Source organism: Eutrema salsugineum, unplaced genomic scaffold (genome assembly GCF_000478725.1).
Source record: "Eutrema salsugineum unplaced genomic scaffold, Eutsalg1_0 scaffold_17, whole genome shotgun sequence".
In the NCBI taxonomy this organism is placed as follows: domain Eukaryota; kingdom Viridiplantae; phylum Streptophyta; class Magnoliopsida; order Brassicales; family Brassicaceae; genus Eutrema; species Eutrema salsugineum.
The window spans coordinates 599427-624289 of record NW_006256852.1 but is presented as its reverse complement, the minus strand read 5'-3'; the positions used below and the strand labels follow the sequence as shown (position 1 = coordinate 624289).

Here is a 24863-nt window from a genome sequence, read left to right as displayed (position 1 = left end):
ATTGATTGAGAATTTATGCTATTAGTTAGGGATTAGGGTTCAATTCTTCCTTTCTACTGTGATTTAAATCATGGTTGGACACTTGAAAATGTCTTATTGGACTATTTTTTATTGGGCTTTCAATGGTTAGATTAATCTTTTACATCGCTTAATTGTAGTGTGTACGTAATCAGGTTTCATCAAGCTTGAACTTCCTATTCAAGTGGTGTAGAAAAAGTTTAGACCATGTAGGAGACTCATTTTGGGTCTTTCATCAAAAAAATAATTAATATTTTAATCGAATATGATTTTATGATTAAAATTTATTTTCTTAAAAAATTTTGAACCAATAATAAAGTGACACATAGATTCAAAAGTCTCATGAATTTCTCAAAATCTTTCATATGAGAGACTCATCTCATTTTCTCTCTTCTCTTTTAATAATTTTTATCTTATTTAATGGTGAGAGATTCTCTAAGAAACTCCCACTGCAAATGTTCATAGATATTCAAGTGGTTTGACCAAAAAAAAATGTTAAAAGTGGAAGACTGGGAGATTAAATAAAGTTTATAATGGTATTGTGTTTAAGAAAATTGTTTTAGATTTTAGATGTAATTGAAATACAAATATAATCTTAAATTAGAATGCTCAAAAACATTAAAAAACAATTGATGAAAAAAAAGTCTTTTTTATTCAATGGAATTCGAGAAACGAAAACAGAGAAAAGAACATTGGTAAGTAAGTACTAATTCATAAATTCTCAATATATTTAACGAAACAAAAGTCTTTCGTCTCGTTTTTAAAGTTTTCACAAAACTCAACATCCTTCCCAAATCCCGACCTTAAACATGTACATAAAACGCAACAGAGAACGAGAAAGAGTGAGAGAGAACATTGTGGTGTGAAAATTATTAATCTCAATGTAACTCAAACATGTAAATGAAAAAAGAGAAAGGGACAAAGAGGAGTGGGTGTGAGCTTGTGACTTGTGAGTGATTTCTTGTAATTCATTTCCGGTTAGATATGACCGGCCCAGTTTTGGGAGCTATCGACTCTAGGCATTTTGGTAGGCTCTCTCTTAGTCTCAGCATCAACCTTGAAAGTCGCACCACACACATCTCCTGAACTATCCACCCTCGGCACTGGCTTCAGCTCGTTCTTCGGGTGCTCGTAGCTCCTCAATCCTCCCGATGATGTAAAGAAGCAACCTTCACAACACCAAACCACATATATAATAACCCATTTAGCCGCAAAACCAATCTAAGAGCTTACTTCTTCTCTTAAGAAGTTTTTAGCAAATTGCTCTAAGCTCTACTCATTTCGTGGAAGCATAAAAAAAAGTATTTGGCTGAGTCCCAATCACACAAAACAACCAAACGCCTTGGAAAAATTCACTCTTGCGTTCAAAGTCTAGCTCTTTTTGTTAATGGATTGATCTGATAATCAAAAGCTTTTGTACCCATGTTCTAATGGATGATTCTACTTATATAATCTTATACATTTGGGAGTAAAGTTTGGTTACCTTTAGGGAAAGGACTGTAAGATTTGGAGCAACCTTTCTTCACCATCTCTGTGTCATCAGCAAGAACAAGGTGACCTTCAGCATCGGTTCCCCAGAAGAACGGCACACTCCCATCAGCGTCCTGCGCATCGAACAAAACAAACAAATCCCAATTAACATTCGAGACGAATAAATTAGAAGATCAAGAAGAAACGTGCAGATGCTTGATCAAAGAAGATCAAGATCAAGAAATGTGCATATGCTTAAATATCTTACAGAAGCAGCGAAGACGGTGCTCTTGGTGCCATCAAAGAGGATGAAGGAAAACTTTCCATGGAAATCTCTGACGACTTTGTCTACAGGGTAAGGGCCTCGATCACGCAAAGTCCTGTAAGCTTCAATCACCATGATGGCCTCGTTTGTGATCTTGCTCAGCCCATACTGTTGTCTCAGAAACGGAAGGTTATCAATGTGTCCTTGGAAGATGCAGAAGATATCATCCACCACCGCAAATAACCTGTCAAATCGGAAGAAGAAAACCTAAAAAATTAACATTACCAAAAGATAACTAAAAACAAAGCAAGAGCCACGGTTACTTAAATCTAGTGTTTATATCTCATCTCCAGTTCCAGATTCTACAATCATCATCATCAAGCTTAACGATAAATCCTAGATCGCAAAGTCAATCCAAGTAAATCTTAAGCGAAAATGAGTTTATCACTATCGCGAATCTAATCGATTCGATTCCAGGAAACAGAAATCTAAGAAAAAACACAGCATTAACCACTACACAGATCAAAATCACAGAGATCAGAGATGATGAAAACTTGTAATCGAACCTTGGAACAAGAGGATCATGGTTATCAAGAGAGTAAGCGAGCAATCCAGATGATCCGAGGTTAAGCGTGACGGAGTTTGGGTTTTTGGAGACGAATTGATTCGCTAGATAACCTTCTTTCAAAGCGTAAGCAGGCACAGAAGAGTGTGGACTCTGTAATGCCTCAGGGCTATTCGCCACCGTCTTCTCGAACACAGCGAGCATTTTGTTTTCTCAGCGAGAGATTTCGATTTTTTTTTGGATTTGAGAAAAAGAAAAAATGGAGAAGACGAGAGAAAAATTGCAGAGACTGATTAGAAAAAGGAAGAAAGAGAGAAAGACCGGGAAGGCTATAAAGGAGTCTTGTAGGTGGTTTGTGTTTACGATTTTACCCTTGACTTTATAGACACGTGTCATGAATCGAGAGGATACTGGTTTGGATATTTGGTTTCCGTTTTATCAAAATTAGTAGATTTTGTGAAAGGAACCTAAAATTATCTGATTTCTTAATTGTTTGGATAACTGCTTATGGCAATGGTACTAATGATCCTGGAATGTAATTATCTGTTTTTGGATAAAAATTTTAATTAGCCGTTGTAAACAGTATATATGACTTAATTACATAGATACTATATTAAATAGCCAAATGATAAGATTATCCAGCGTATTATTTCTTTCCATTTTCTGTACAATTATTATAGGTTGATACAGATAATGCCACTTATTATTTACAGAGTTCTCACGTAATTAGTGAAACTTTCCTAACATAGCGGAATCATTTAATTAGTAACGTACTACAGTATAGAAAAATACTTTATCTGTGGAGAATCTCGTGGCAAGAAAGAGGATAAGATTTTAATAATAAAGTCATGAAAATGACGTGGCGAGTACGTGCACTCGATATTCTTAATTATAAAAAATAAATTAAATCGAGGAAAACCACATGGGAGAACAGAAAAGGCAACAGTCCTTAAGAAAAAGTCAATCTGACGGTGGATATGTCACGCTTTCGATCGAAACGTATAACCGATTTTAAATTAAAATATACTTTACGTATTTATTGCATCATAAATTTTTGCTGGAGTCATCATATGGGAAAATGTAATTATATACTCGAATAGATAGTTTTTTCTTTCTTTTCAGCATAGTCGAATAGAGATAGCCTTACATATTCCCATAGGACTTGGAAGAAAATAAAATGTTGAAACCGAGTGAGTGAAGGCCGAATCTGTATGTTAATAAATATCCAGGCCCTAGTTTGTTGGGCTTTTACTTCAGGCCCAAATTATTTGACTTTGTTGATAACCTTAATCGATCTAAGAACTCTGTATATAATTACATTTTCCCATACTAGATATAATAGTAGATGGTCAAAAAAAAAGCTGTCCTTATTCGATCTAAGAACTAAACCAACAAAACAAAACAGTTGTATTTCTACTTTATGAGTATTACTAAAATAATCTCACAAACTTAGAAAGTATTGGTTCATGGTTTATCCTAACATTGTGAGCTGAGAAGCTTTTGGCTTGTTAATGGAGAAATTGCATCTAATAAATACCAAACAAATTATAATTAACTATATAACCATATTAAAAGCATGGTTAGACTATTCTATATATCTTATATAATATGATAATGTTTACCTTTAACCAATCACAATCATTTATCATATTCTCTTTCTCATCTTTCTCTTTCTTCTTTGCTTTATTTTTTTCATTCTCCTCTTATTTTATATGCTTTATTTCTTGTTTTAGTATTAGAAAATATTTTTGTGTATAGAATGTTTATTTTTTTTTTGCAACGTATAATCTAATTGAACTATTTTTCCTTTGTTATTAAAACGTCTTCTTAAAGTTGTATTAGAACATCTATTTTGTTTGGGTCTATTTTGTATAAAACGCTCTCTATTCTATGATAGTTTGTCGTGAATATTGATAAAAGCATTTTTGTCCTAACAACATGTCAACATCCAAAGTGTTACTTGCTTAATTATGATCATTGATTATTGAAAATTAGTTATTAACTTAATTATCCCTTGTTAATGGATGGAATTCGATTTTGTTTTTTGCTTCCATGTTTTTTGTTGTTGTTGCAGTGGAACCATTTATAATACTGTTGTACCGTGTCATAATCCGATTTCAAATCTAGTAGTGTGTGTGTGTGTCAGTTACAAACTCAGGAAGTATTGATTTGGGCGTGTAACATATGGTTTGTATTGTATACTAAAATAAAAACTCCCAAAGTACTTGATTTAAATAAAATAAAAAACTATATCAAATGTTCCTCTAAAACACAGATCTCCTCACTCAACATGACACCGTTCCAAATCATTTCATTGTCCATTTCCATTTCAACCCCATCTTGTCTTTGATCCTCCATTGAAGCTATGTGAAGCTCATCGCCATAACCAAACACACCTCCAAGTTGATCACAATACTCTTCAGGCTCAGCTTTAACAAACGTTTCATGATCCTCAACCCCATCATAGCTTGAGATCATCTCTTGCCTTTGCTCTCGATTTTCAATTTCTTGCTGCTTACGTTTCCTTAAGCTCTGCAAGAAACTCGGTTTCTGAATCTTCTTCAGCAAGAATTCCATCATCATTTCTTGCTTCCTCTCTGTGATTTTCAGTTTCTCCTCCATCAAACGAAGATATGTCTTGACGCTTTCTTGTTTTTGTCTCAATCTCACTAATTCTGTTACTAGAGTGGCTTTGTCTCTTCTCATCCCCTGGATCTCTCGTTCTAGTCTGAATCTATTGTTTTCTAGCGACTGCGTTTGCGTTTGAGATGATGTATTTCTTCTCTTGATGTTCTTGAGGAGATGTCTCTGTCCCCTCAGAAAGTACTCATTTGCAAACTCCCATCTCTCTGTATCAATCTTCTTAAACCCCTACAAATCAGCAAAAGATATAAATTTATAATGAAAAATCAAAGATCTCAAAATCCGAGCTTTTTCCTAAGATACAATGATTAATTGATCCATCTATAATTGAAGAAATTATGAAGAAAAGTTACACACATAGGTATTGAGTTGTCTAACAAAGCTGGAGAAATTGTTGTGCTTAAAGTATATGGGGAGGCAAATTAGGGCAAAAGTATCTGGTTCCCAGACAATGAAACTGTTGTTGTCTCTGCTCCATGAAACTATATTGTTTGTGCTTGAATCCTCCACTATGTTGTAGGTTTTCGTTAAGAAAGGTGTTGGTCCTGTTTCTTTGAGACCCTCTAATGGAGTCGGAAGGTTATAACCCATTTTTTGAACAAAAGAAAATCAAGGACAGTGTGATTAGAGAAGGAAGAACTTGAGGTTGTTTTTTTTTACATACAAAGATTTGAGTAGTGGAGAAAAGGAGGGATTGAAGATATAGGGTTTTCTCAAAACTTTCCCAAAACAGAAATTTTTACGGTTTATAAATGTTGAAGAAGTGAAGGCGAGAAGAGAAACAGTTTATGGAAGGAATCGTAGCTAAGGCTTGACGATGCTTTTATGCTGTCTTCTGTTTTGGGGTTTTTATGGTTTTTTTTAGTAAAAAAGAGAGAAAATGTTTTGCTTTTTTAGTGTTTTGGATAAGTCTGTTGATTAGTTTACTTTGATGTGGACAAAGAGGATTTGCCAGAAATGGAAATGAGAGATTTTAGTGGCATATATTTATTGGAGGATGCTACTTTTGTCATCTCTCCAGATGAGTTATCATGAAAATCTAATCAAAGATCTAAATATTTGAATCGTCATTACAACAAGCTCGATGAGTTGTAATTACAAAAATAAAGTTTTTTCTACTGAACCCACTAATTAATGATATATTCTTACAAATGTAGTGACTATGCTTCAAACTTTTATAGACTTCGCTTTCGCATTGAAGCTCACTTGACACGTTGTGGTGAATGCATAATTAGGTTTTGTTTGTTTATTTGAAAGTCAGAATGATGGGATTTTTGGTGGAACCCTTTGGAAAGCCATGTATTTTACCTGTTAATATAGAAAACCCAATTTTTTGTCTGAATTTTTGCCTTTACAGATATGATATTCAAAGCCATGCCTTCATTTTTCTATGATATGAACCGAGTTTGCCATTAGGCTTATGTCATATGTTCCTTAAAAATCATATACAAAAAAAAAAAAAAAATCAGCTCGTTCTAGTAATTAAGTTTTTTTGGTTTAACCCTGAATTGGAAACAAACCGGAATTAAAGGACTATCTTTCAAATAACTAGAAAAAACAAAATTCACAAGTAGTTTTTTTTTATAACAAAACAATTCAAAAAAGTTGTTAAGCGGTAATTAGGCGTTTGGTATGTGTACAACGTCTAAACCAGCTAATCGGAGGCTAGACGTTAAAAAATTATTTACTTACATAACCTCTAATATCGAAAACTGAAAACTGGTAAGCGATTCGAGCTTGTTATATATTCACATCCATGCTAGATGAGAACTAAAGGAGCAACATCTCAAAGAGAAAAGGAAACAAGGAATATTAAACCATATTTTATAACTTGAATAATGAAGCATTCCTTATTATTTTTTGTTTTCATAATTTTTTTGTCATTTGACGTTGTATCAAAAGAACCAAGAAAAAATTAAACCATAAACCGACTGATTTGGCTGATTTGACCGATTAATCCTGATTTTGAACTCCTAAACCGAAAAACCGATATAGATAAATGAGTAGCTTGACTGCTGTGTTTTGTTCATATATAATTGTTGTTTTTCTTGCAGAAATTTTGTTTTAAAATGTTGACACTTGATACTATATTCAAAAGTTAAAACTTTATCTATATACTTTCTATTTTAGGTAATAAAAAAAGCATATCTCGCAGTACAACTTACAAGCACAAACTATTCGGAAGGAGCCCCAGCCTCTGTTTTTATTGGTAAGGAATAAACATTACATACAAATACACCACAAAAGCATTTACATAAAACTTCTTAATGAGCTTCGATGCTTTCTCCAAACTTCTGTGCTAAGCTCTTTATATACTCCTTCCTAACCGGATGTTCTTCCTGCGGCCGGTTATATGGTGTCCAAACCGGTTCTCCCACGAACAGCCTCATTAGCTGCAAAACCAAAACCACACCATCCATCACAATCCAACAATCCAATCTTTTTACAAAAAAGATGTAATATATTTTTCATCTGCGTTTTAGATACCTTGATGTAGTTGCTTGTGTCGAGTGTGAACCGGTGGTAGATACCGGCAGGAAGGACAATGAGATCTCCCGGTTTCATCCAGATTCGAATCCAACGGTCATCCTTGTCCCTAACATCAAAGTAGCCACTTCCCGCTAGGCAGTAACGAATCTCTTCGTCCTTGTGGATGTGTTCTGTGAAAAAATTCTTCAGCTTCTCCTCATAGTTAGTCACTTTCTCTGGACACAGATCCAGCAAATCCTAAAACAAAGATTGATTACAGGTAAATAAAAGTTGTGCTTATCAGTTTATGAGAATCAATATGCATCTATCTCATTGGTTTCAAAGACAAACACCGTACAAAATCTTTCCCTTAGCCTAGCTATAGAAGAAAAGGCAATATGTGATGTTAACATATACATAAATCTCGAATGGTATATTGAGTCACTATAGGATTGGATTTAGATGCCAGCCTGAAGCTTTATAACTAATTTACTCATAAGCTTTCTATCTTCATAAGCTGGTCTTACATTGTTTCAGTGCTACCCCATGGTTATGCAAGATTATCTATTCGTTTTTCTCATGAGATTAACTGAAACATCAATGGACTTTTATGGTGAGCATGAGTTAAAAAAAGGGGATCAGAGAGACATAATCTGCGTACCATGTAATCGTAACCCCTTGCTTCTCTAATCTTCCTCAGTTCCAAATCATCCTCGTAGTTCTCAGGGTTCAACTTCCAGTATAACACTCCCAGCTCTGCAAAACACAGCACAACTATAGTTAGAGGGAATTCTCTTAGATCTCCTCTTGTGTATATGTGATCATTTCCTTAGTTTAAGACTAATAAAAAGTTCAGTTTACTTTAGCTTTGTAATAGATCTCATAAGTGCATCTTGTAGAATTACAACTCAATACAAGAACAGACAAAGCAAAAACAAAATTCTCCAAACCATACATAAACTACAAACATCATATACAAATATACAAGCCAGATTGCAGTTTAAGTACGAAAACATAACTATTTACAGAATCTTTTTTTTCATGGAACGTTCCACATTGAGGCGATATGAAAGTGAATGTCGAAGAAATTGTTGCAAAGAAAGAGTAAATTCAAGCGAGAGATTTGAAAAACCTGCCAAGTAATTCACATTGAGGAGCTCTTTCGGGTTACGATGATGAGGAAGTCTCTGATCTTCATTGCTATCATCCATAAACCATGCCTGAAATCAACACTTATCTCAGAAAATCTTGGCGAAATCATCACGATTCTCTGCTCTGTCGAAATCAAATCTGACAGAGATTTTCTCGGAAACTCGATTATAATTCGACCGATAAAAATAATCACGATTCTCTGTTCTGTAATAAATCGAATCTAACGAATCAAATTCGAGAAGAATCATCTTCACGAAATCCGAAAGAGAAACTAGTATCACAATTCACACGAATCCATAACCATTAAACACCGTAGAAGAAGAAGAAAAAAAGCGAGAAAACGCAGATTATAACGAGGAAATCGAGTATCGAAATCGGACTTTAGAACCTAATAATCAAAAACTAAAAACAAATCAATACAGTGAAGAAGAATTAGCTAACCTCGAGAGCCATTACTGATCCTCGTGCCAAATGCGAAAGCTTCGATTTCAGAGACACATCAGGGATAATTGATTTAAGGTCAGATATATAAGAGCTTCTTTTATCCGTCGATGATAGCCACGTGTACGGTGTATGCTGATTCGTTTTAGGCTTGTTTCCACTAGATTTTTACTTTCTATTAATTCTGGTTCCAAATGTTCCAATTTTTATCAAATCATGCATAAAACAATTGTTTTCCCGCCACAATAATTAGTTTTAATGGAAATTATATTTTCTAAGGTTCATATATTTTGCCATCTGACTTCAACTAGAATGATCTACAGTTTTATTAAGGGTTCTATATTTCAGAACACTGAAAATGATTTTAACAAGAAAGAGAATCTTTAAAATCTTGGAAACCAATATAGGAGATATGTTATAGCAAACAAAAAAATATGTTACTAACTTAATATTCCATTATCTAATATTTCTATATCTTTTTATATTATACATTGTTATATTTTTATGTATATATATACACACATGTATTCTCATTCTTATCAATAAAAAGATATTTTATAAACTCTGTAGTGCAAACTTTTCAAAAATAACCAGACTCACATGTATCATGTTACTTTTGGTTATCACTCCATTCATGACATTATCATAAAAAAATAGATGGAACCTAAATCTAAATTAGTGTTTAATCAAAAGTTCAAAAATTAGTGAATCAAAAGTTTCAAAGGTGAAGGATCACCTCGAAGATCTATTTGGGTGATGGAAATTCGAAAAACGTTGATGATCAGTTTTAGTAGTGCACACACCATCTTGTACGCAAAAAATCATCCTAGCTAGGCTTAACTTATAAATATCAAAGCAGAGACGTTTGTGTTGAAGGCAATTGAAGAAACCCTTGTTTCAAGGGCCTGCAATTTTAAGAATGATATTATTTTAAGGATTGTTATGTTTAACACATACATGATTAAGAGCATTGTTCCTTTCTGAACGGGGCGGGGTTGCAGATTCCAAGAAATTGTTTTCCTTTTAAAAAGAAATCATCTTCTTCTTCATAACACAAAACCACTATAATATACTGACAAAGGGAGAGTGAGGATAGAGCCTGGACTCATATTCTCCTGATCCATTTGCTAGAAACAACACATCCTTGTTCTCTTAGTGTCTTTTCCCATGTATGTTTACACCCATATGCAAATGATGAAATGAATTCTACAACCAAACAATACAAATGAATATAGAACATATATTTGTATTGATCTGCCTAAGCATTTGCATATCAGAAGACTCAACCAATACACCAACCGATCCAATTGTATGGTTTTTCACTGTCCATTTGCTCTACAGTTTAATAGCAAAGGCACCAACTACATTGACATTGAACTTACGCCATGTTTTGACTAATAAACAGTTTCAACTTTTTTCTTTTGGTATAAGAAATTGAGAAGAATACACATCTATTCCACAAACTTATAGAAGCAGATATCAGTACAGCTGTACAGGGTATAAAAACAGTCATACTTACCGGTAAATGGCTTAAGGCGTAAAGCAATGATATTATCAACGCCCTTTGCATTAAAACAGAAATCACAAATTAAGAATCGAATCTACGAACCGATTACCTACCTCTGTCTTTGGTTCTCGTCTCGATGGATGCGATCTCTAGACTCCTCCTTTGATTCTGCCCTGATCATTGTAGGAGACTTCTGATTCTTGGCAGGTGACGAAAGACGGCAGTGACGGCTAGATCACACCAGCCTCTGTATAACAGTATCAGCTTCAGGTCACTCCGAGTGATCTACATGATCAGGAAACGGTAATGGAAACACATGAACATATTTTCGAAGAGGGAAGATCAATCTATCATCGAGAGCATTGGAACGGAAGATTTAGATTGGTATAGAATAAAACTTGCTTATTGGTAGTTGGTTCTAATGTTTTCCTTAATATAGCATTAATATCACATAATAGAGATTAGCTGATGTGGCGTATATAAAATTAGAAAACTGAGTTGGACATTCGCAGAAGCCTCAAACAGTTATTTTTATTACTGTAGATTTGTTTGATGGACCGTAGAAGACAAATTATTATATAAATTATGTTGTAATTTGTTATGTATATATCTTAATTATCTTTCTATCGACATAAAATAAGAGATATAATTACTGCAATAAACTTCATACATAGCGAAAATAGTATTTGCTTTCTTTATGCAATGGATAACATTATATAACACTATCAGACTCTGTCATAGTTCCTTATGGATTAATCAATATTTAGACTTACACTTTTCAAAAACATGAGTATTTAAATATACAATTTGAGTAACAAAACGAGTTCACAAAATCTTGGGGTATATTGAACATTTTTACAGTCAATTTTTTTTTCAAAGTCAATATAATTAAACATTGATCAAAATCCAGAAAGTTAAGTCTGTATATATATATATATATATATATATATATACATATGCATTTTTAGGCTTTATATGGTAACTAAATCAAATTAATTTGATTAACGAAGATTTAAATATTAAGTAATTAATATTTTCCTTATATTTTGCTTTATTTTGCTTTATTTTGCTTATATTTTGCCTATGTTTTGCACTTTTGCTTATATTTTATGAACTTATATGTTTTCCTTTTTCAAAATTTTATGAACTTATATTCCAAATTTTTGATAGTTATAACATTTGATAGGGTTGTAATCAAAAATATAATATCTCTAAATTCTTTAAAAGTTAGTTTTACACTAATGCTATATAAGTTAAACATACAGTCAATACTCACTAGTCAAAATTTTAGTTCTACCATGTAAATTGATGTTATGTATTGTCTTTGCAGATTTTCTATAAGATATCTCAATAACATTTGCAATTTTATATTTTATAACTATTCTCCAAAAAGAAAACAAAACATAATCCTGAAGCTTGTGAATTTTAGCAATGGATGACTAAATGCCGGTTGATATGCTCTTCACATACCTATATAAAAAAGTATTTAATTTTACTAATAACATATAGAATCAATGTAGATATTTCTTTCTCTGAACATATATTTTTTTCTTTTTGAATGATTTTTTATAAAATTATATTTTAATAATCTCTAGTAGATTTTTTATATTACAAAAACGACTATAATAAGTATTATCCCATGCAAAAAGGATTATGACGTTCAATTTTTAGCAAAAGTTATTAATTATATTTTGCTAATCTAGGGAATACATTTCTCTAAATATAAAGAAATTTACTGAATAGTATATATGAATACATATCTGTTAGTAAGCTCTATTGCAGAAAAAACGTATCAACAATTGCTTAATAGAGAAGAAGAAAAGTAAGCTAATGGCTTCTCTTTGGTTATGGTTACTTTCACTACTTTGCCTCCATGGAAGGTCTCAATCTATTCAAGTATGTCACAATTTTTTAGGTAATTTCATGTAAACTTAATAAAATAAAACAAATATAATTTTAAAAAATTGTCACATATCGCAGACTCAAGAACCAGAATTTGAATGCGTTGATATCTACAAACAACCTTCACTACAACATCCTCGACTTATAAATCATCATATCCAAGTATATGTCTATACTTACATCTTTGTGTCGAATTCGCACCTCGAATTTTTTTTCATGATCCTTAAATATTTTCATATATCCTGTTTTTTGCATGCGACCACATAGATGAGACCAAGCGATGAAGTCTTAGCCATGTTATCGATGGACTCATCAAAAAACTTATCAAACGATAAAGCGGTTGCAGAATTTGATATGCCAGAAGAAGGATGTCCCGAAGGACAAGTACCAATCCATAAACCAAGAAACTCCAATTACTCCAAGAAACGTTTCCACCTTAATGGCTATGGAACTATTGGTCAACATGTGAGTAACTAAAAAAAAATTATATCTGTAATAGATGATCCAAACGATTTTGATGCGTATACTTATTATACTATGTCGTATATATATAGGCTGCGTTAATTCATAAAACAGAAGGCAACTCATGGCGTGGAGCATCAGCATGGATTAGTGTTTACCAGCCTAAAGTGACTAAGGACCAATTAAGCATGGCTTTGATTTGGATCAACAGCGAATATGATGGCATACGCAACACCATCCAACTTGGTTGGGGGGTTAGAATTTCAATTCTTTTTCTTTTCCTTCAAAATCATGCTATATATTAGATCAATGATTCAAGATTCTGATATATATACATTTATTATTGGTAATTAAAGGGTGGATAGTAATTATTAAAATGTTAATCTCGACTTTAGGTAATTCCGCAATTATATGGCGATTATCGTACAAGACTTACTACATATTGGAGTGTGAGTATTATTACAATTTAATTACAAATATTAGGGTATTTCTTTGATTCGTTTTAGCATCTATATGATTTTAAATTCTTTTAATTTTCCAGCCAGATAACGATGACGAAGGATGCTACAATATGTTATGTTCGGGTTTCGTTCAAATCGACTCAACACTCTTTCTTGGTACCCCTTTTACCAACATCTCTGAGGTGGGAGGCAAACAATATAACGCCTTTTTTTCAGTCAATCAGGTATAACAATTATGTTTTTTGGGTTTAACTAAATCCTCACTTTGACATTGGTTCATTGTGAGCCAGTGTTCAACGAAAGTAGGGATATTCGTTACTTGAAATGGATAAACTGAATTGATCCAAAACTAATCAGAATTTTGAAGCACAAAAGAAAGTTGTACAAAAAAGGGTTCGAACTTATAATTTCTTGTTTTTTTAGTCGAAAAACTTATAATTTTGTTTAAATTATTGAAATATAGGTCAAAAATTTTTGTTAACGAAAATGTAGGTTAAATTTGATAATGTAAACCGAAATCAAGATTATATGCAACCAAAGATTTAGTTGCAATTTGGTTAGTATTATTCCTAAACCGATAATCTCGAACCAGAACACTCCTATAAAACTTGTGACGTCTCTCCCATCTTAGTAGACTCGTAGTCTAAGTTATCAATAGTAAAAAAACTTACATTTTGTGTTTTTATTTTTTTTGGGATTGGCACAAATGATTAGGATCCAAAAACAGGAAATTGGATTCTAACGTCCGGGAGAATCTACATAGGGTATTGGCCAGGAGAACTTTTACCGTTTATGGATGATGGAGCAGAAGAGGTTCGGTACGGTGGATTCACGAATGCAGAGTCCGAAAATTTGCAACCGTTCGATATAGTTAGTCCGCCGATGGGGAACGGGAATAAACCACAAGAGGAAGAAGTGGATCTAAAGTATAATTGTTACATGCATCATGTGCAATATGTAACACAGGATTATAAAAATGTTGAGATTGATTCTAATAAAGTCGCCGAGGACGCGGACGCTGGTAAATGTTACGATGTAATTTATCTTGATAACTTTGGCTCAATGCGGCAAACTTTTATTTTTGGTGGACCAGGTGGTTTTTGTGATGTGTGATCTTTGTGTTTGGGGACATTTGATCTTGAATCTATATAAAAAGATTATAAACATAATAAGTCCAGTAAATTGTAAAATTCAGTCCTTAGGCTTACCGACATATCGTCTTTCTTTTCTTGTTTTTATTTTGTGTGTGTGTATGTGTGACAATTATTCTCTAAATTTAACAATTGCAAATTTCTTTTTTTCTACTTTATTTTAAATGAAAATATGTTATATTATTTTTTCATATATTTGTGTACCATTTCTTATTAAGTTTCATATATTTTTCCTGACAGCTATTGAGTTTAATATAAAAACACAGTACTTTCTAAACAAACAAAAATAATAAAATCTCCAAATTTCTGTTTTTTTTTTAATAAATGAGAAATCTCCTATTACTTTTTTTCTAATTAGATTTCAGACTTCTTAGTCACTTCAAAAGTGGAAACAAATCCCACATAAACTTTATTTTCCTGCCTGATCACTGCTTATAATAATATCTCCAACTCATCTCACTTTCATGAACCCACAAAAAAGGGTAAAAAATAACAAAGAAAGAGAAGAAAAAAAAATGTACTCTTCTTCATCAAGAAACGCATTTGAGGATGGCAAATACAAAACAGATCTCTTAACCGTGGACTCATCATCTCACTGCTTCAGAACGACGCCGTCTTCTTCTTCTCCGGCTCCGCCGAAGGGTCTGTTGATAGCGACGCCGGTGGAGGAAGGAGAATATCCGGTGGTGATGCTCCTCCATGGTTACCTTCTCTACAACACCTTTTATTCTCAGCTTATGTTGCATGTCTCTTCTCATGGCTTCATCCTCATCGCTCCTCAGGTTCAATTTAATTTTTAAACTAATTACATTGATTAACGAACAAACTAGCCATTAAGATTACTTTTCAGTATTGATTACAATTTACATTGTGTGAATGTTATCTATAACTCACCTGAATGGTTATGGTATGCATGCTGCCACGTTTCACTGATGTTTTTGTTTCTGGAACTTTTTTATTTGAATAAATTATTTGGTTCTTAGACAAGAAGAAAAGTAAGAACAAAAGATGCAAATGGATGGGTCCACTTGATGTGTTATTCTGTTTTTTTGTTCTTTTTGTCTCTAATCATTAAACTCTCAAATTATCTAAGAATCATATAAATTTGTAATCAATTTCTTGGTTTTGTGATAATTTAATAGTTATATAGCATCGCTGGACCGGACACGATGGAAGAGATCAAATCAACGGCGGAGACAATGGATTGGTTATCCGTCGGACTTAACCACTTTCTTCCACCACAAGTAACACCAAACCTAACCAAATTCGCACTCTCTGGCCATAGCCGCGGAGGAAAAACCGCTTTTGCAGCTGCTCTAAAGAAATTTGGATACTCCTCGGATCTAAAGATCTCGACACTGATCGGTATAGATCCAGTGGATGGAATGGGGAAAGGGAAACAAACCCCTCCTCCCGTTTTAACCTATGAACCAAACTCATTTGACCTAGACAAAATGCCTATTCTAGTGATTGGTTCGGGGCTTGGTGAAACTGCGCGAAACCCGTTGTTCCCTCCGTGCGCGCCTCCTGGAGTTAACCATCGAGATTTCTTCCGGGAATGTCAAGGTCCGGCTTGGCATTTTGTCGCACAGGATTACGGGCATTTGGACATGCTTGATGATGATACAAAGGGGATTAGAGGGAAGAGTTCTTATTGTTTGTGTAAGAATGGTGAAGGGAGAAGACCAATGAGGAGATTTGTTGGTGGAATTGTTGTGGCATTTTTGATGGCTTATTTGGAAGGAGATAATTCTGAGTTGGTTAAGATCAAAGATGGATCTCACGATGGTGTTTCCATCGAAATTCAAGAGTTTGAGGTTAAAATGTAGGAACTAATTTCCTTAGGGGTTGGTTTTTCCTATTTTCTTTATAGATTAGTTGTTCTTTGTTGAATGTATCTTATGAAGTTATAATGTAAAACTCTTTACTTAAGTGACCTCTTTTGACTCATGAAATTAAACCGTTCACATTCGCAATTAAACAATCGAAACTTGAAAGATGTCCACGCAGTTTTCTTTCTATACTATAATCACCACAAAAGAAACAAAAACATCAATCTAGACCTTACCATAACTTACAAAACGAACATATTATGTAATTTACATATTCTTCTACTACCAAGATCTTACTTGTTTTAAATTAGACACTTTATACCCCCATTCTCTGTTCTATGCTAGAACAGAAAAAACCACCCCCAGAAAAAGAGAATACAAATTTGCCCCACCAGTTTTGAATTCATTTCGATTTTACCCCCAAGAGTCTAAGATTATACCTTAATTCAACATTTGTGTCTCCTATCAGAAGCAATAGAAAGAAGCATCGAAACACCTTGTGTCCAAAGATCATATTCCCTTTGGCTTTTGCATTCGAATTCAATCACCCTTTTCTCAACAGTCTTTAGCCCAAAATACCTTAAATTCTCTCCGCCCTCCAGCAATTCCCGGCCAGGCCACGCCGGTACTCCCTTGACCAGTTCCACCACCACATCTATAGTAGATCAATACATCACACATTCTTAGAAAACAATATGTTTTTAGTTGCAGACAAAATTTAAGATTATTCTCCAAAAGACAATGTCTAATAAAGTTATCACTAGACTACCATTACTTTGTTTTCATGACTCTAAGCTGATTAATTAATCTTTTCATGAAAGTTTGGATCTTTCTTTAACTTTACGATCCGATAGTCTCTTAAACTATGCCATAGTTAGTACCTTTATGACCTTTTGATCTGTCGGGTTCGTAAAAAAAATTAAAGAAAGAGTAAGAGATAAGCAAAGCATCACTATTTCACTTACTCTTTTTCTTCTTTGTAATGGTCCCAGCAACATGTTTGCTTTTCATCTTCAACATTACCTGCGCAGTGAAGATAAAACGCACAAATAAAAAACAATAAAAATTTCTAATTTTAATTTTAAAATAAAAACATTAATTGGCTGTGAATAAAATTCATAATTCCATATCAATTTTTTACCTGTTTTGTTCTATTTATGTATACAGAAACAACTTTCCAATGAAGATCGCCTGAAAATAAAAAATGAGAATCGAAATTAAAAAAATTGATATAACAACATGGTGTATTTAAGAACTCCTTAAACATGAACTAAATTGTAAGGATTTTAAAGATATTAACAAACCTTTGCGAGTACGTTTAAGCAATTCGCAACCTTTAGCTAGCAACTCTCTACTACAAATTCCAAGGAAATTATCTTCCGGAGCTAAATCGCCTCGGTAACCACCGCCTTTTGGTATCCCCTTCTCCACCGGAATCACCGCCGCAATGTTCCATACCTCCTTCAATGCCCTCGCCTTCAACGTCGCAGCTCCTCTCAACGCTACGCACATTAACAAGAAAAAAAGGGTTAACCAAGAATTAATACATTTCACAAACTCATGATGCTATAGAACTTGGTTTCATATTCGACTATTTCTAGTGCAATTTTGATCATAACTAGCCATTATGATATTCCAAATAGCAAAAATAATGATTAGTCTAGAATCCAGCTCAAAATCATCCGATTAATCAAAAAGAAAACTAATACATTTTCATTAACAAAAATAAAAAGAAAACTAATACACTTTCCTTAAAATTTGTATGATTAATATTTTTCTTCCGGTGCAACAAAAATGATATGATCATATGACACTAGAACAATACCTGTGGCTGCGGCGGCGGTCAACGTCATGATGTCTCCGGCGGAACGAACGTTGACCGCAGAACTAACAACGGAGGCCAAGTGCTCGCGATCGGCTCCCATAATCTCTGCGGCTTCAACACACTGAGCCGCCACCAAAGTCGCGGCCGAAGCCACCGCCGAGTCAGTTTTGGCCACTTGCTCGTCGTTTCCTGAACTCGACTGAGAGGCGGTGGCTACAGCGATCGCAGCCACTGCGGCGGCCACGCCAGCTACAGATACAGCAGCGTGGAGCTGTGCATTTTGTGCACGTGTCTCCTCTCTTTTCTTTTCCCTCCGGTCTTTCAGCCACCGGCCAACAGGTTTGGATCCTCCGGCGACGCCAGAGCCGGTGGATGGACCACGTATGTGCCCATTAAATGATGGGCTTACACGGTAGAATTGCTGGACCAATATATTAAAAATTAGTACACGTTAAACAAAAATGGTCCTAATGGTCCTAAACGATTATGATCAAAGGATTACACGATTTTCTTAATTAAAAAAGGGGCTCTTAAGAAAATGAAAAAATATTTCTTTTTTTGCCGAATCTCATTGTTGAAAGCTGAAACGAGTAGATTAATATTTTTTGTTGTCTATTTTCAAGAATTTATATAAATTATTTTCTATAATGAAAGGCTGTCGAAAAAAGACCGTATGAACATAAGCCAGCCTATATTTGGTCCTAAATCGTAAATGCTAAACAACTATTTTATCCTAATTAAATAAATCAAACGCGTTTTTTCAATAACATTTTCCTGCTTGTAATTTGGTATTTCATAAGTTAAAAAAATATGATGTCGAGGAAAGTCGACCATTGTGAATATAGGCCACCCCATATTTGGGTCCAAAACCATAAATGCTAAACTACAACTACCTATATTTTTCCTAAATAAATACAAAATTGAACAACTTTTTCTATCAATATTAGTAACATAAAAATTTTTTTTTTAAAAAAGGATAAGACAGATAAACTAGTACTGCTCAACTTCTAGAGATTTGACAGAGAAAATGCTTTGGAGGAAGAGAAAGCCTGAGCATTGTGTTCCTCTGTTTTTCTTACTCTACTGCTTCTCCTTAACACTTTAGCCTTTTTGTTTTGTCAACGTGTTTTACTAATTTTCAGCATAGACCCAGTTTTTCGACCCATCTCACAGATTTAACCCATTTTATCTTATTTTTCATACACTAGTCCAACATTTAACAAATCATTGATTCAGAAGTTCGAGAACAGACCCACTGATTAAGGAATAATTTTTCTTGACAAAGAAAATCCTCTTTCCATTAGATTTTGGATTCCGGTTTAGTTTTTCAAGAACTGGTTCAAGAATTTAACTAACCTTAAAGTCGTCAATGTCGGAGGGAGAGATCGGAGGACTGTCGGTGAAAGAGCTATGTGAAAGTCTCCCTGAGGTCCGTGGCGATGAAATCTCCGGCTGCCACCAAAAAAAAAAAATCTTATTTTTAGTAAAGAAAATCTTATTTTTTAAAAGACAAAAGCTTGAAAATGTATGAAATTTCTGATACCATCTTAATAAATAACATAGAATAGTAGTATTTGTTACCAAGAATTCTAGATTTTCACAGCAAACAATTAAGTAATTAATAAAGGAAACAAATTGATTTATTTCTTCATAATGGCGACATTTTGGAAGTGAATACTTACAGACTGAGCCATGATACGTTCCATGACCATTAAAGAGGTCTCAGAGGAAGCGAAAGAGAATGCGTTCCCAGAAACGACGCAGTTTTCGTCATCATCTTGCTGCGGTACCAACGTGACGTCAGAAACGCTTTGGTTATCGGAGAAACGCATTTGGGGCGGTTGAGAAGTCGGAGACGCGACGACGGCTCTGGAAACTTCAGTTGCGGAAGCGCTCCACGTGCGTGACAAAAACTCCATGGAATCTAACGGCGTTTCAGGCGGTTTAAACGCCGGATTAAACCTCCATTTTTCTCCATACATTTTACTTTTATCCATGTTTAGAGAGAGAGAGAGGGAGAGAGAGAGTTTAAGAGAATGGGGAAGTTAAGTGAAGCTTTCGTGGTATTTAAAAGCGGACACGAGATATTTGAGGTAAATTTTAGCTGCAATAATCGTACGGTTGGATTAGATTGTTGTGTGAGATTAAAACGTGGAATTATCTTATTGGATGAGTTTAAAGTTCTTTAGTTTCAGTTCCTACAGACTACTACAGTACTACTTTCCGGCGGTTCTTAATTAACTCCGAGTTCGGCTTAAAAATGGAAAACAAAAAATCAATGGATTAGTAATTAGTTAGTAACTAGTTAAATGACATGCTAATAAATTAGTTGTAGACTACAGTCTAAATCCCTCTAAATTATTTTGTTCTTCCAACCATATCTTTTTAAGTTTTATTCCTTTTAAATATGATAGACTAAATGGTATTTTGATATTTAAAAGTAAAAAATATATAAATTCATGACAAAATTCATATTTCTCCAACACCTTAAACTGCATATGCTAAAACCTTCTCATAGTTTTGATCAATATATATATATATATATATAACATGAAAAATTATGACCCAATAATTAATTTTACTGATTAGGATTACCATTTCAATATAAATTCATGTTCATAATACTATTGCATATGGGAAGAATGATGATGTGATCACGAGCTCTAATCTTGGTATGAACCAATGTATTTAAATCTATTAGGGGCCAACCACTAAAACTAAATCACCGGTTATTAGCGAAATTTTCGAGTTTTACCGTTATATATCTAGAAAATTTTATCATTGTATTCGAACCATTTTTGTTACCGGATCACAATTTAATCGGTCGAACCGAGTAAGGCCTTACTACATTGTGGTATAACATAGAGGAAAATACTCTCGAGCCTATTTTTTTTTGCTTTTCGACGTTCAGATTTGGAGCCTACATGGATCTGAAACTCGAGATAAGAAGCAAAAAAAAATTACATAAAATTAATAATATATAGTGGGGGAGTGGAATAACCAATAATGTGCACGTGGAGGCGTGACTGGGCACGTCATCATATGAAACCGCAAATCTAATGTTTGTAAGGTTGTGTTGTGTCCGTGACAAGTCAGAACACTCTTCAGACTTCACTCTTCACCACCTTCTTCTCCTTTCAGCTTTTTGTCTCTTCTTTATTTTCCATTTTTTTTTTCATTTATACGACCAACATTTGAGACTATTTCTAAATTGATCGCACACTTAAACTTTTCATAGTGTAGGCTTCTATCAATATTTTATGAATTGTATTGTATTAACCTAAGGTTATTCATTAGAGCTTTAATCATGTCGTACACGAGTTTTGGACCCAAAAAAAGAAGAAAACAAAAATACAAATTTGATGTTGGTGGTTCAATGAGTTTCATCTAATGAACCTTGTAATAGAGAGGAAGAACATTTTAAACTTTTCTTTTGTCGTTACATCGTTAGAAAAATGTATTACTTAATTTATAAAATATTGCAAATTATGATTCTATATTCACAATGAACTAATCAATCATCTTAGCAATTGGAAGAATAGCGAACGATTCATTAAATCTACGATTAATAGTTCTACTTTAACACATAAACTACAAAAATGTCTCTACATACACAATGCTGGACCATGAAAAACAGATTTTTAACAAAATGTTTTTATTAAACTATATTATCTTACGTTTTGTTAGATTACAATCCTACACTTTATAATGTAGAAACATTAATTAATCGTTGCTCAAACTACTATACAAGGAAGCTTCCACTATTAAACTTTTTTAGATATCATATAGATAAGCAACTAAATTAACTTAATATTGCATTTTAATTCGTCAAAATTTTGATTTATGTAGGTAATATATAGATAAGACTTTATACATTGAACAACATAAATATATGTAAGGATATATAAAAAAAAATAGTAGAATCACTTCATCTTTCTATCGAACTTTAGTTTTGTAAGTCGTCCTCTACTTGTTACATGGGACACACCCAACAAAATTTCTCGTGCGTTTAGTAACGGGAAGTTCTTACTTTTTGATATCTTTGAAGAATATAAACACTGTCTTGGTCTTGAAGAAAAGATTAGATAAATATTTTTATAAGAAGATATGTCATACTCACAAAATAATTACTTATTAATGTGGACAAACCATGAGAATGTTTGCAGCCGAAGGTTACTAAACCCAACTAAAGCTCTTTAGCCTTTTCGACACGCGGGTTCACATTCAAGTTTCAACTTTCAACTCATAGGTGTATATCACATTTTTTAATTGACCAAAAAGTGCTTATTATTTTTAACAAAAAGAGGTACTTATTAGTATCACAATTTAAGTACATGCCAAAATGTGAAATCAACATCAACTCATAGATTTTTTTTATTTTTTATGTTTTTAACAACAAATTCACAAATTATAAAGTTTCAAAAAAACAGAGTCTCAAATGATAAAACTAAGCATATGTATTCTGTTAAAATATCTGTAGTATATTTTACTATGAAGAAGATAACAGAGGGATTTATCTATGACTTAAAACTTTCTACTGTAACAAAAATTGTAAGTTCGGATTTTGGGGTTTAAACATTAACATATTTAGGAAAACATTAGTTATATATATACGAAATAAATCATGTGATTACAATACAAAAATATGATAAATTAGGTAGAGGTGAGAACTATTTGAATCTTTGGTTGATATAAAAGAGAATTATTTGAAAATTTGATAGATAAAAGTGAAAATATATTGGAGAGTTAATTTTTCACTCTTGGTTAGTTTGTTTTGATATAATAACAAAAGTGACATCTGCCTAAGTAATAAATAAGCATCAATAATTAAGTAGCGACCCCAAAATCAGTACCAAGTTATCTAACTTATTTTTGTTGTTATTTTTGTAAAGGATACACAAATAACATGTTCCCTTCATTTGAGGTAATGAGAGGATATAAAAGACAAGAGAAGGTGTCCATGTACGAGGGTGTTGGTAGATATCCTTGTCATCATCAATTTTGTCTTTAAACAAAATAGGATACTGCTTATATATATTCCGATCGATGACACATAGTGTTAAATGAATAAAAAATGTCTAATAAACAAATTGATCTTAAGGTTAAAAAAATAATCAAATATATATAACCTATTTTTTAATATTTGAGAAACTAGCTTCTCAACTATGAATTTCTCAATAATGATTTAAATTTTTAGTTATTTTATAGCATGCTATGTTTGACATCACTACCTTGGATCCTTTTGGATCTTGCCAAATCTAAGAGACATTAATAGTTGTCAAGCTAGTGATGTGAGGAGTCTATAAGAAAGTCTATTACCTGAGCATAGGACAATTATACATATTATAGATCCATAGGTAATTTGCATTCTTCGCGTAAGCAATTAAGGCCGTAAATTCAAGTAGAGGAGGCTTGGATAAAGCCTGATAAAATAGAGCAAAGACACATTATTGATTGTCTAGATACATATCCCATAGAAAAATGGATGAAACTGAAAGAGTTTATGTTTGAACGTCCCACCCTCTAGGAGCTACATATATTGGACACCAACTAATTCAGCTGTTGAGATTTTTGAAATATTTAAGGCAGCAATCTATGCTTGGTCCACTTCCCTTCAAGGCCGGCACAGGTCACATAAACTCAATTTTTCACTTGACCAAAAGAGCTTGGAAATGAAAGAACTTATAAAACACGTTACATTAGAGTTTTATTTTATGTTTGTTTTCTTGAGTCTTAACAAAGGTAGGGGTTGTTAGAGAGGTCGAGATCTAGGGTTTGTGTACTCTAGAGAGTAGAGACTCAATGTAGGGATCGATAAATTTTTTTTTTTTACTTGAACTTCCTTTTCATTAATAAAAACCGAAGACAGATGATTCCCCGCAGGGTTACAGCACAAATCAACAGGCCAGAGATCAAGTGGCCCGGATATAAAAATGAAGATATAGCTAAGCTAACATCTCACACTACAAAAAAAATGATTATTGTTATAATTTTTTATGTAACAATAGATATATATTTCGTCACCAACTTTTTATTGTGATGAAAATATTACAATTTACAAAACATCACAATAAAATCGTCACAATTTCATATCCATTACAAAAACGTAACAACAGTTTATGACGAATAAGAATAGTAACAATTCGTAACATTTTGTGATGATCTTGAAACAATTACAAAAACGAAACTAATTGTAACGAATAAGAATGGTAACAATTTGTAACATTTTGTGATAATTTTAACAGTTACAAAAACAACACAATTCATGTCGAAAAATACTGTTACAATTACGTAACAAATTGTAACAAAAAATTATCACATATTTGTAATAAATTATTACTATATTTAAATCACAAAATCATCATAAATTGTGACCAAAATAGTTTTTAAACACCGTTACAATTAGTGACTAAATTAAAGTCACAAAAATATCATAATTTAGTGACTAATATTATCACAACTACGCCACAGATTGTGAAAAAAAAAATAAACACATAATTGTCACAAATTGTACTTGTATTATAACGTTTTTTGTTTATTATCACAAAATTATAAAATATTTTTAATTTAATTATTGCTATATTTTTTATATAATAAATAATATACAATACAATATTAAAAAAATATATAATAAGCAACTGATAATATTAATTAACCATCCACCATCCGAAACAAACTTACACAAACCAACTTAAAGGAA

The 24863-nt window shown here is 33.1% G+C and overlaps 6 protein-coding genes across 6 annotated transcripts; 2 read left to right on the top strand and 4 right to left on the bottom strand.

Moving 5' to 3' along the window:
- Positions 1-710: 710 nt before the first annotated feature.
- Positions 711-2616, bottom strand: LOC18020454 (stem-specific protein TSJT1). Its single transcript, XM_006403112.2, has 4 exons — positions 2320-2616; positions 1757-1997; positions 1502-1622; positions 711-1187 (listed from the first exon to the last, which is right to left on the bottom strand). The coding sequence occupies exons 1-4, from the start codon at positions 2520-2522 to the stop codon at positions 997-999; spliced, it is 756 nt and encodes a 251-aa protein (XP_006403175.1). The 5' UTR covers positions 2523-2616; the 3' UTR covers positions 711-996.
- Positions 2617-4458: 1842 nt separating this feature from the next.
- On the bottom strand, positions 4459-5759 carry LOC18020453 (heat stress transcription factor A-6a). Its single transcript, XM_006403111.2, has 2 exons — positions 5319-5759; positions 4459-5189 (listed from the first exon to the last, which is right to left on the bottom strand). Exons 1-2 carry the CDS (start codon positions 5550-5552, stop codon positions 4566-4568), a joined length of 858 nt encoding a protein of 285 aa, XP_006403174.1. The 5' UTR covers positions 5553-5759; the 3' UTR covers positions 4459-4565.
- A 1292-nt stretch (positions 5760-7051) lies between these two features.
- On the bottom strand, positions 7052-9083 carry LOC18020452 (1,2-dihydroxy-3-keto-5-methylthiopentene dioxygenase 4). The gene is made up of 5 exons (XM_024157486.1): positions 9024-9083; positions 8563-8650; positions 8092-8186; positions 7449-7688; positions 7052-7354 (listed from the first exon to the last, which is right to left on the bottom strand). Exons 1-5 carry the CDS (start codon positions 9033-9035, stop codon positions 7226-7228), a joined length of 564 nt encoding a protein of 187 aa, XP_024013254.1. The 5' UTR covers positions 9036-9083; the 3' UTR covers positions 7052-7225.
- A 3294-nt stretch (positions 9084-12377) lies between these two features.
- On the top strand, positions 12378-14468 carry LOC18020451. Its single transcript, XM_006403109.2, has 7 exons — positions 12378-12410; positions 12511-12594; positions 12700-12897; positions 12987-13148; positions 13290-13343; positions 13436-13579; positions 14070-14468. The coding sequence occupies exons 1-7, from the start codon at positions 12378-12380 to the stop codon at positions 14466-14468; spliced, it is 1074 nt and encodes a 357-aa protein (XP_006403172.2).
- A 464-nt stretch (positions 14469-14932) lies between these two features.
- On the top strand, positions 14933-16455 carry LOC18020450 (chlorophyllase-2, chloroplastic). The gene is made up of 2 exons (XM_006403108.2): positions 14933-15288; positions 15649-16455. Exons 1-2 carry the CDS (start codon positions 14971-14973, stop codon positions 16333-16335), a joined length of 1005 nt encoding a protein of 334 aa, XP_006403171.2. The 5' UTR covers positions 14933-14970; the 3' UTR covers positions 16336-16455.
- Positions 16456-16507: 52 nt separating this feature from the next.
- Positions 16508-20162, bottom strand: LOC18020449 (VAN3-binding protein). Its single transcript, XM_006403107.2, has 7 exons — positions 19846-20162; positions 19520-19615; positions 18164-18584; positions 17643-17840; positions 17480-17529; positions 17304-17361; positions 16508-16993 (listed from the first exon to the last, which is right to left on the bottom strand). The coding sequence occupies exons 1-7, from the start codon at positions 20158-20160 to the stop codon at positions 16785-16787; spliced, it is 1347 nt and encodes a 448-aa protein (XP_006403170.1). The 5' UTR covers positions 20161-20162; the 3' UTR covers positions 16508-16784.
- Positions 20163-24863: the final 4701 nt, after the last annotated feature.

Excerpts from the sequence above, each read along its gene's own strand:
- LOC18020454 (XM_006403112.2), bottom strand. The coding sequence starts at position 2,522 with ATGCTCGCTGTGTTCGAGAAGACGGTGGCGAATAGCCCTGAGGCATTA. Across the intron at positions 1,998-2,319 it reads CATGATCCTCTTGTTCCAAG|GTTATTTGCGGTGGTGGATG; the intron begins GTTCGATTACAA and ends CCGATTTGACAG. Across the intron at positions 1,623-1,756 it reads GCACCGTCTTCGCTGCTTCT|GACGCTGATGGGAGTGTGCC; the intron begins GTAAGATATTTA and ends TTCGATGCGCAG.
- LOC18020453 (XM_006403111.2), bottom strand. The coding sequence starts at position 5,552 with ATGGGTTATAACCTTCCGACTCCATTAGAGGGTCTCAAAGAAACAGGA. Across the intron at positions 5,190-5,318 it reads TTAGACAACTCAATACCTAT|GGGTTTAAGAAGATTGATAC; the intron begins GTGTGTAACTTT and ends GCTGATTTGTAG.
- LOC18020452 (XM_024157486.1), bottom strand. Across the intron at positions 8,187-8,562 it reads CAATGTGAATTACTTGGCAG|AGCTGGGAGTGTTATACTGG; the intron begins GTTTTTCAAATC and ends TGTGTTTTGCAG. Across the intron at positions 7,355-7,448 it reads ACACAAGCAACTACATCAAG|CTAATGAGGCTGTTCGTGGG; the intron begins GTATCTAAAACG and ends TTGGTTTTGCAG.
- LOC18020451 (XM_006403109.2), top strand. The coding sequence starts at position 12,378 with ATGGTTACTTTCACTACTTTGCCTCCATGGAAG. Across the intron at positions 12,898-12,986 it reads ATGGAACTATTGGTCAACAT|GCTGCGTTAATTCATAAAAC; the intron begins GTGAGTAACTAA and ends GTATATATATAG. Across the intron at positions 13,580-14,069 it reads CCTTTTTTTCAGTCAATCAG|GATCCAAAAACAGGAAATTG; the intron begins GTATAACAATTA and ends ACAAATGATTAG.
- LOC18020450 (XM_006403108.2), top strand. The coding sequence starts at position 14,971 with ATGAACCCACAAAAAAGGGTAAAAAATAACAAAGAAAGAGAAGAAAAA. Across the intron at positions 15,289-15,648 it reads TCATCCTCATCGCTCCTCAG|TTATATAGCATCGCTGGACC; the intron begins GTTCAATTTAAT and ends ATAATTTAATAG.
- LOC18020449 (XM_006403107.2), bottom strand. The coding sequence starts at position 20,160 with ATGGATAAAAGTAAAATGTATGGAGAAAAATGGAGGTTTAATCCGGCG. Across the intron at positions 18,585-19,519 it reads CCGACATTGACGACTTTAAG|CAATTCTACCGTGTAAGCCC; the intron begins GTTAGTTAAATT and ends ATATTGGTCCAG. Across the intron at positions 17,841-18,163 it reads GACCGCCGCCGCAGCCACAG|CGTTGAGAGGAGCTGCGACG; the intron begins GTATTGTTCTAG and ends TAATGTGCGTAG.